Source organism: Micropterus salmoides, unplaced genomic scaffold (assembly GCF_014851395.1).
Source record: "Micropterus salmoides isolate LMB-PRFRI ecotype aquatic unplaced genomic scaffold, ASM1485139v1 Ms_hic_scaffold_22, whole genome shotgun sequence".
Lineage (NCBI taxonomy): Eukaryota > Metazoa > Chordata > Actinopteri > Centrarchiformes > Centrarchidae > Micropterus > Micropterus salmoides.
The window spans coordinates 8,269,650-8,279,757 of NW_024041373.1; the positions used below are offsets into that span (position 1 = coordinate 8,269,650).

General features: G+C 44.0%; 1 protein-coding gene across 2 annotated transcripts; it reads left to right on the forward strand.

Moving 5' to 3' along the window:
• Positions 1 to 714: 714 nt before the first annotated feature.
• mlh1 (mutL homolog 1, colon cancer, nonpolyposis type 2 (E. coli)) lies at positions 715 to 9,895 on the forward strand. Of its 2 annotated transcripts, XM_038737848.1 has the most exons (19): positions 721 to 1,146; positions 1,437 to 1,527; positions 1,871 to 1,969; positions 2,078 to 2,151; positions 2,269 to 2,341; positions 2,425 to 2,516; positions 2,621 to 2,663; positions 2,909 to 2,997; positions 3,083 to 3,195; positions 3,299 to 3,392; positions 3,484 to 3,637; positions 6,708 to 7,039; positions 8,239 to 8,372; positions 8,605 to 8,713; positions 8,802 to 8,865; positions 8,940 to 9,104; positions 9,217 to 9,309; positions 9,387 to 9,497; positions 9,627 to 9,895. In XM_038737848.1, the coding sequence occupies exons 1-19, from the start codon at positions 1,040 to 1,042 to the stop codon at positions 9,780 to 9,782; spliced, it is 2,193 nt and encodes a 730-aa protein (XP_038593776.1). In that variant the 5' UTR covers positions 721 to 1,039; the 3' UTR covers positions 9,783 to 9,895. The 2 variants fall into 2 exon arrangements, with proteins under 2 accessions (XP_038593777.1, XP_038593776.1); XM_038737849.1 differs by lacking the exon at positions 8,802 to 8,865 and having other exon boundaries at positions 715 to 1,146; positions 8,235 to 8,372.
• Positions 9,896 to 10,108: the final 213 nt, after the last annotated feature.

The following is a 10,108-nucleotide window of genomic DNA, read 5'->3' on the forward strand; positions in this document are numbered from 1 at the left end:
GGAGATGAGCTTTAATGGGTTAGATTTTCTGGTGGAAGTGAATCCACTTTACAATGGGTTTGGTTGGAATACCGTGAGTATAGATTAATTGACCTGGACTATAGATTAATTGACCTTTCCATTGTGTTAATGTTATACACTAACTTCCTCAAAGCTCACAATCAAAAGAGACACTAAAACACTGATAATACCTGGACAAAGATTCATTTGATAGTTTTTTCAAGAGCTTAGCCACCCACCCCCCGCACCGACTATATATATAGATAAGAAAGATAAGATTGAATAAGAAACATAATGTTTGTTTTAAGGGATGAAACATGTAATTCATTTGTTTATTATTCTACAACAGAAATTTTAATCTTATGATTATAAAATCGGCCTACTGGTAAGCTATATCTACATACAGAAAAGTGTATCTAGAGAAGATATATATAAAAATGACATTTTATTCTTGCCTTTTGGCAAAAGTAGTGATTTTGTAAATGTGGAAAGATAATGTAAATGGATCTCAAAGAAAGCACAGATAATTCATCGTTTAGAGGCACTGTGCATTTTTTGAAGCTACAATGTTCCCAAAATAATTACCAGAGAAGAAGACTTTCAGCGAATGACGTCCTTGTACGTCAGGACGCAGGCCCCGCCCGTACGTTTTCTCCCCGCGCACTATCATCAAAGATTGTGTATAATTGAGAAGATGATCACTTGAATGCGAGAAAAGGGTAGCTGAAACGTTGTGTTATCAACGGCCACGCACTACATAAGATGAACAACTGCGTGTGATTTCTGCTTTCCTGTGTGGAAGTGAAGTTAAGTTTCTCGGTAACGTCCATTCAGCGGTTCTTGGCAAAGTAGAGCGAGTGAGCCGTGTTCTGACACATTGTGCGACAGTGAGATCTCCTCATTTTTCCCCCTCTCTGGTCCCATGCACGCTCAGTTTCTTGAACAAGTTGTGATATACATTTGCATCCCTATATGCGTGCATTCACAGCTATCACCTGCTCGTGAATTACTCTGAAACTCAGTCAGCAGCGCTGTAAACATGGCAGGAGTTATCCGGAGGCTCGACGAGACGGTCGTCAACCGCATTGCTGCAGGAGAAGTGATCCAGCGTCCTGCCAACGGCGTCAAAGAACTCATTGAAAACTGGTAACGGACTAGCTACATGATACATTTTAAAAACATGAGTTAATGTTGGGTGTCTGACTATAATGGTTTAAATAATCAACAGTGGCACCAATAAAGGGGACAGTATATGGCAGGAGCCACCATTGTTTAACGTTAACATTAAGTCACATCCCAAAGCCGCTTATCAACCCCTTTAACATAGTAACGTTAACGTTAGCGGTCCTGTGATACTGCGAACTGACCGGATAATTCCACTTGTACAAGCTATAAGGTTGTGTATTAACTCTAATTTGTCTTTTAAAATGTTACAGTTTGGATGCAAAGTCCACCAACATTCAGGTGACAGTGAAAGACGGCGGACTGAAGCTCCTGCAGATTCAGGACAACGGCACTGGCATCAGGGTGGGTGACAGGGGCGTCGGCAGGGGTGAAGGGGTGAAGACCCGCCCCTATAAAGTGTCAAACATTGAACCTTTGCCAGGCCACGAATTCCCTATGTGGAAACTAACCACAAAGTTAAGACACAAAGTATCATTGGGAAAGCTGTTGTTTGTGCCCTCCCTAGTAGCCAGTCTAAGGGAGCTGATCCTCTTTGCTCCCATTAGGTCAGATTCAGGGTTTTCTTATTGTTTTTCCCTGCCCAGATATTGTGTGTGTGTAAACAACAGTGGTCAGTGTGACTCAGTGAAGAACTGTGTCACTGTCATTTAAATCTGACCAAGCCTTTATTTCATTTCTGAGGCAGAAAGAAGATATGGAAATCGTTTGTGAACGGTTTACCACCAGCAAACTCCAGACTTTTGAGGACCTCTCAGCTATTGCAACGTATGGGTTCAGAGGAGAGGTGAGCAGCCCTGCTAACACTGAGCTCCAGAGAAGTATCCACCTTTATCAAATGTTGACAAATTGTACATTGTGTTGCTCATCACATTTATTGTCTTCCTGTTTGCAGGCCCTTGCTAGTATCAGCCACGTTGCCCATGTGACCATAACGACTAAGACAGCTGATGCTAAATGCGCATACAGGTATGCTAACTTTTTAAATCAATCAGCGCTCCTACCTCCCTGATTACAAGTGTACATTATAATAGATATAAAGAAACCGGGGTGATGATCGATTCTTTTATTCCGTTTATCATGCAGAGCCAGCTATAGTGATGGCAAACTAAAAGGCCCTCCCAAACCATGTGCTGGCAACCAGGGAACACAGATTCTTGTGAGTTTGTGGAGAAAATCAGCTACAGGATGAAGTTTATGGGTGCTCAGAAACCTACAATGGTTTGTCCTCCCTGTGTGCAGGTGGAGGACCTCTTCTATAATGTGTCCACCAGGAGGAAAGCTTTGAAGAGCCCCAGCGACGAGTACTCCAGGATTGTAGATGTGGTCAGCAGGTCTGTCATGTTGGCTTTTAATGCTTGTATCTCTCATGATTCCTGCTCTTTTGATGAACCTCACTGTGTTTGGATAACTCACATATTCGCCTGTTATTTTGAAGGTACGCCATACACAATTCAGGGAAAAGTTTTTCTGTCAAAAAGGTGAGATGTGCTTTCTCTTTCTTTTTTCAAACACCTGACTCAAGAATGGCGCTATTACAGGATATTTTTGGAAGAAAGTTGACCATGATTGGCTCCACAGCGCCAGTCGACAAAGATTAATCACTGCCTAACTACATTTCTTTGTATACTTCACTTGCCTGTTTGCGATTGCACTGACAAAAAAGTCAGCTAAGGCGACAGATGATCTTTCTTTTCTCTCCATTATTTATGCTCCGTTTTTTCAGCAAGGAGAGACTGTGGCAGATGTGAGGACTCTTCCCAACGCATCTGTAGTGGATAATATCCGAGGGGTTTTTGGCAATGCAGTCAGCAGGTATTAATCAACCGAGAAAGAAGAAATAACACTTTGATGTTACGCTATCATCTAACGCATGACTGACTCTGTGGTTTGTTCCCAGGGAGCTGATTGAAGTTGGCTGTGAGGATCAGAAGCTCGCTTATAAGATGAAAGGCTACATCTCCAACGCAAATTACTCAGTCAAGAAATGCATCCTGATCCTCTTCATCAACCGTACGTATCACAGAAAAGTGACTGGAAGTGTAGCTCGGTGGTCAAGATAATTTAATCTCTTTAGCTCTTTGTTAAATGAAGACTGTGTTCTGTGGCGTCTCAGATCGTCTGGTGGAGTCGAGTGCTTTGAAGAAAGCAATAGAGACAGTTTATGCCGCATACCTTCCCAAGAACACACACCCTTTTCTATACCTCAGGTAACTTAACGTGCATTTGTGTGTTTTCTGCAATGGATTCTATTATGGTTAAACTGATTTGATGTTCACGGATTCTTTCAAATCGCCACAGTTTAGAGATCGCTCCGCAGAATGTAGATGTGAATGTCCACCCCACAAAACATGAGGTGCACTTTCTGCATGAAGACAGCGTCATCGAGAGCGTTCAGAAGCACGTTGAGAGCAAACTTCTGGGCTCCAACTCGTCGCGCACATATTTCACTCAGGTATGAAATGACTAGATCACTATCTTTGTATAAATATCAGAATCAGAATCGGCTTTATTTGCCAGGTATGTGTACACATACGACAAATTTGACTCTGGGTTGTACATTGCTTACGATGCGCTTACGTATACAATAATACACAATAATACAATAATGAAATTAAACACAGGACAGAGATACAGTAGAGAGAAAACATATGCACACACTATAAACAATACAGACAGATTGAGACAATCGTGCAATAGTGTAATGAGTAGAGTGGAAAGGATGCAGGAGTAAATTATTATTACCATTGTTATTACTATTATGTATATGTCAGAGGTGGATGTGAAATACAGATACACATACCAGCATCTGGATCTGCAGTGATGTTTCCTGCCCGTTTCCTGACTCTGGAAATGTATAAGTCCTGAATGGAGGGCAGGTTGGCACCTATTATCTATTCTGCAGTCCTGACTGTCCGTTGTAGTCTGTCCTTGTCCTTTTTGGTGGCAGATCCAAACCAGACAGTGATGGAGGTGCAGAGAACAGACTGGATGATGGCTGTATAAAAGTGGATCAGCAGCTCCTTAGGCAGGCTGAGCTTCCTGAGCTGACACAGGATGTACATCCTCTGCTGGGCCTCCTTGATGATGGTGTCAGTCAGTGTTGGGCTCCTACTTCAGGTCCTGGGATATAGTGGATCCCAGAAACCTGAAGGATTCCACAGCAGACACAGGACTGCAGAGTTTGGTGATGAGGGGCAGTGTGGGGGGGTCTCCTCCTGAAGTCCACGGTCATGTCCACAGTTTTGATCGTGTTCCAGGTTTTTCTGGCTGCACCAGAGAGCCAGCTGAGCAACCTCCCGTCAGTAGGCCGACGACCATTGGGTCGTCAGCGAACTTCAAGAGTTTAACAGATGGGTCTCCTGAGGTGCGGTCGTTGGTGTAGAGGGAGAAGAGCGGGGGGGGGGAGCACACACCCCTGGGGGGCGCCAGTGCTAATAGTCCGGGTGCTGGATGTGATGTTCCCCAGTCTCACCTGCTGACTCCTGGCAGTCAGGAAGTCTGTGATCCACTGACAGGTGGAGGCTGGCACAGTGAGCTGGGTGAGTTTGGTGCGGAGGATGCCTGGGATGATGGTGTTGAACGCCGAGCTGAAGTCCACAAAGAGGATCCTTGCATGTGTCCCTGGAGTGTCGAGGTGTTGCAGGAAGTAATGCAGTCCCAAGTTGACAGCATCATCCACTGACCTGTTAGCCCTGTAGGCAAATTGTGGGGGTCCAGCAGGGGCCTGTAATGTCCTTCAGGTGGGCCGACACCAGTCTTTCAAAGGACTTCATGACTACAGATGTCAGTGCGACAGACCTGCAGTCATTTAATCAGGTGATGGAGGGTTTTTGGGGACCGGGATGATTGTAAACTGGAGACTGGAGCGTTTGAAGCTATAGGGAACTTCACACAGCTCTAGTGATCTAAGATCTCAGTGAAGATGGGGGCCAGCTGGTCTGCGCAGATCTTCAGGCAGGATGGCGACACACCATCGGGGCCAGAGGCGTTTCTGATCTTCTGCCTTTGGAAGAGCTGCCGCACATCCTCTTCACAGATCATGAGTGCAGGTGAGGGGTTAGAGAGGGGGGGTGACAGCGTGTCAGAGGCGGAAGGTGATTGTTTGAAGTTGGTGTTGGAGTCGGGGAGAGGTGTGACTGTGGGCTTCTCAAACCTACAGTAAAATCCATTCAGCTCGTCAGCCAGTCGTTGAGTACCAGCAGTGTTGGGGCATGGTCTCCTGTAGTTAGTGAGTGTCTGCAGGCCTCTCCACACGGACGCAGGGTCGCTGGCTGTGAAGCTGTTTCCTAGCTTTTCAGCGTAGCTCCTCTTTGCTGCTTTGATCTCTTCAGTCAGTGTTTTCCTGGCCTTGTTATACAGGACTCTGTCCCCGCTTCTGAAGGCCTCCTCTTTGGTCTGAAGTAGCTGCCTGAGTTTTGCTGTGAACCAGGGTTTTTGGTTTTTCTATGTGCGGAAAGTTTTATTCTGCACACACATGTCCTCACAGAAACTAATGTAAGATGTCACAGTGTCAGTTAGTTCGTCCAGGTCAGTGGCTGTAACCTCAAAAACACTCCAGTCAGTGCAGTCAAAGCAGGCCTGTAACTCCAGTTTTGACTTGTCGGTTGATCTTTTCAAAGTCTTTACAACAGGTTTAGCAGATTTCAGTTTCTGCCTGTATGTCCGGATAAGATGAACCAGACAGTGATCAGAGAGTCCCACGGCTGCACGGGGAACAGAGTGATAGGCGTCCTATAATGTTGTGCAGCAGTGGTCCAGTGTGTGGGACACTTAATATGCTGTCTGTACTTTGGAAGTTCATGGCTGAGGTTTGCTTTGTTGAAGTCCCCAAGAACAATGAGCAGGGAGTCTGGATGTTTTTTTTCTCCAGGTTAGTTATCTGGTCGGCCAGGTGTAGTAACGCCTCACTAACACAGGCCTGAGGTGGAATGTAAACAGCAACCAGAACGCAGTGAAAACATATGCTGGAGTTGTCAGCAGTGATTCATCTAATCTCCATATTTTCTTATGGTGTCATGTTTTTTTAAACGTCCACTTAGGGCTGGACAATAAAACAATAATAATTATTGCGCTATAATTTTTTTCAATAACAAATGTTCAATAAATATTCAATAAATGTTTGATTTTATTCACTTGAATCCTTTTTTTTTGTTAAGATGTTTATTTTGTTGAGGAAAAAGTACTGAAAAAGCTTTTACTTAAGGATATTTGTTGACAAATATTTTATCATAAATATTTTGAATGTTCTACCTCAGATTTGTGAAGTGATCCACTGTTTGGCATCAAGTGTTGACTATAAAGAAAAGTTTAAACTACAATTAACCATCAGGTTTCTTCAACTTTCACTCAGGAGCAAAAATCAGCCTTGAAACTCGTGAACATTTTTGACCATATCGTCCAGCCCTACATCCACTCCTCCCAGAGATCATCTATTATTGTGTCCATATGTCCTTTTTTCCCTTTGGAGTTACAACTTGATGTGTGAAGTTGTATTATGACCAATACACTATGTGTTTGTGCAGACATTGCTGCCAGGGCTGTCAGTCTCAGGTGGCAGTCAAGTCAAGCCCTCCAGCGCTGCAGCAGAGTCCAGTGAGCGAGTCTACGCACATCAGATGGTGAGGACAGACTGCCGCGCGCAGAAGCTGGATGCCTTTCTCCAGCCAAAAGAGAAGCCGCCTCCCGATCTTGAAGCAGCCGGTCCCAGCAGCAGGGAGACTGTGGCCAAAACCGCCCAGCCCGACAGCGTAGAGATGGATGACGCAGATGATGATGCAGACATGATGGAGGCCCTGGCTGAGCAGGAAGCAGAGGTGCCAAAAGGCGATGAAGACAATGCTAATTGCGCTCAAAGGTGATTGACTTCCTTTCAAAATTGAATCGTGCCAGTACTAAAATGGGCGGGTCAGTGTGTGCGTTCAGCAGGCGATTACAGGTCTCGATCAGTAACGATCATGATTAATCCGGATAAAGTGTTGGCAAGTTGGCAAGATCAGGACAGGTCTCAACATATGATTAATCCTGTAGTGAGGGCAAATCTGAACGTTGACAGACAGCAATTGAGTAAGAGAGCAGGTAGAAGAATGCAAAAATGAACATGTATCATCATTTAAGAATGACGTCATCCTCCCCTGGGGCCAGTCAGTAACAAGAGTCACCTTGTGTTTACCTGCGACTGACCTTCAATGGATTTATATGTTTTAGTAGTACATTATGACAATTTGTAGTGTTGAAAGATTAGAGGGGTACATATCTTTGACTCTTTAAAAACATATCTTGTTTTAAAGCTCCACCTATCAGTTGTTATTTTTTGAAAGTTGTTGCTCACAGTGATAAACCCACACAACTATCTCCTCCACCGATCTGTGGAGCGCTTTAAGCCTCTTAACATTCTGCGTTTGGTTTGCCTCAAGCAAATTTACTCTGTGGTTCAGTCCCACTGACCTCGCGAACGCAGTTGTTTCTGCAAAAAAGGTTTTGATAAATCCAGTTTACCTGCCTAGCACCAAACAGCCAAAGACAAAGACATAGCTAGGGACAAGTCAAACATCCAGCATCTAGGACCCAGATTTTTCTCTTATTAGTTTGTAGAAACCAAAAACTGATTAAAAGAGGGTGGATATTGGAAATATATTCATCAGGTGGTCAGAAGCACAACTCCAAATTAATGCTATTGCTGCCCCTGTGTCTGCCAAACTACATAAAATGATCATATGGCAAGGGTCATGGTCATCAAATTGTGGAGTTCCTCTGCCCCCATGTGGCTGAAAAAGTAATTCATGCAGCCTTTACGTGTCAAGTACATGTTGCTTTTATTATGGCAAGACAAAACATATCTGCCACCCATGAAGTGTGTGATAACGTGTGAACATTTTCACAGTCCATTAAGTTTTATAGCGTGTCCAGTCCACTGCAAGCTGCTGTGAGTTATTGTCTTGAGAATACAAGTGTCTGTAAAAAACAAACAAACATGCAGTGTAGTGAAGTGTATGCTGGAGGTGTGACGTGTGTGTGTGTGTGTGTGTGTGTGTGGGGGGGGTTATTGTAAGCCAGGAAGCGACCCAGGAAAGAGCAGCAGGAGGAAAAAGAAGAGGACCTGAGGGCTGCAGCCACGCCCGAGAGACGAGTCATAAAACTGAACAGCATCAAAGAGCTCCGAGCGGAGATCACTCAGAACACACACAAAGGTAAAGAAAACATGCATGATGTGGAGTTTTTCATGAGTTAACTCCACCAACAAACACTGTTTCTCTCTCTCACAACTAGTTTTCTGCAACTTCTTGTATTATTCATGTGTCCGCGTGCTTGGATACCTCTTGTAGTTTGAACAGTCTGCAAATCAGATAGGGCTTCTTTTTTTTTTTTTTCTTTTACTTGTCAACAAAAATTTCCTCTTTTGCTCGTTCATATTTTCTCCAGGTCTTCAAGAAATGCTGCAGAACCACTCGTTTGTGGGTTGCGTAAATCCCCAGTGGACTCTGATCCAACATCACACCAAACTGTACCTGCTCAACACCACCAAACTCAGGTCAGAGCCACAGCAAACAAACACTGTTCAGTGTTGTTGTCTCAGCCTGCTGCTTTATGTCTCATTTCACTCTTTGTTTCTGTTTCAGTCAGGAGCTCTTCTACCAAATACTCATCTACGACTTTGGGAATTTCGGTGTACTAAGACTATCTGTACGTAACATTGAGATTGTAAATGAGTAGAACATACTGGACAGGTTCTGATTTTTATGGCTTTATGCATTCAGACACCAGCTCCACTTTATGACCTGGCCATGTTGGCTCTGGACTCCGAGGAGAGCGGCTGGACAGAAGAGGATGGTCCGAAAGAAGGCCTGGCTCAGTACATAGTGGACTTCCTGAAGAGGAAAGCAGAGATGCTGGAGGACTACTTCTCCATGGAGATAGACCAGGTCAGTTGGGTCAGATAAATCTAAAGTTTACAAGTTAAGTTTTGCTGCCAGTGTCCTTCCTGATTTTAGCAAAATGTCTGTTACTCAAGCTGTTAAACTTTGTGCATTATAGGAAGGAAATCTAACAGGGCTGCCATTACTGCTTGACAAGTACACCCCTGTCATGGAGGGTCTCCCCATGTTCATCCTGCGCCTGGCCACTGAGGTAAACTGCTTTCCGGTCTCTTCTCATTTATTCACAACTCACACTGTATCTAAAGGCTTTTGCTTGGTGATGTGTAGGTGAACTGGGACATTGAAAAGGAGTGCTTCAGAGACTTCAGTAAGGAGTGCAGCATGTTCTACTCCATCAGGAAGCAGTACATCCTGGAGGCTGAGCTGGGAGAGGAGCAGGTAAGATGGAACACCACCTACATATTTACAACAATGCTATACGCATTAACTTCTGACTTCCTTTGCTTTACAATAACATTAACCACAAAAATGAGAACTGAAAAGTGTGATATGTAATGCTTGTTTCAGGATGCTGAGGCGAACTCGTGGCGTTGGAAAGTTGAGCACGTCATCTTTAAAGCTTTCCGAACTCTATACAGTCCTCCGAAGAACTTCAGTGAGGACGGCACGGTGCTGCAGATCGCCAACTTACCTGATCTCTATAAAGTGTTTGAGAGGTGCTAAATCTGATCATCAAATCTGACTGAAAAATCAACCATAACACGCTGCTCTTTATACTTGATGTATTATGATTTGTACTGTAAATAAATTATTTGTATGAAACAAGCTGCTCTTTATACTTGATGTATGATGATTTGTGCTCTAAGTAAATTCTTTGTATGAAACAAGACTTCAGGGGGTTGTCTTGAGTGGGAAAAAAAATATATTCCATGATGTATGAAAGGGTGTCTGGCGCAGGAAATCCTTGTTCTGAATAGCTTATTTAAGTGTGCCAAGCCTCCACATGGTTTTCTAAAAGTAAGACTTGGGACATGCAGCCAGGAAAAATA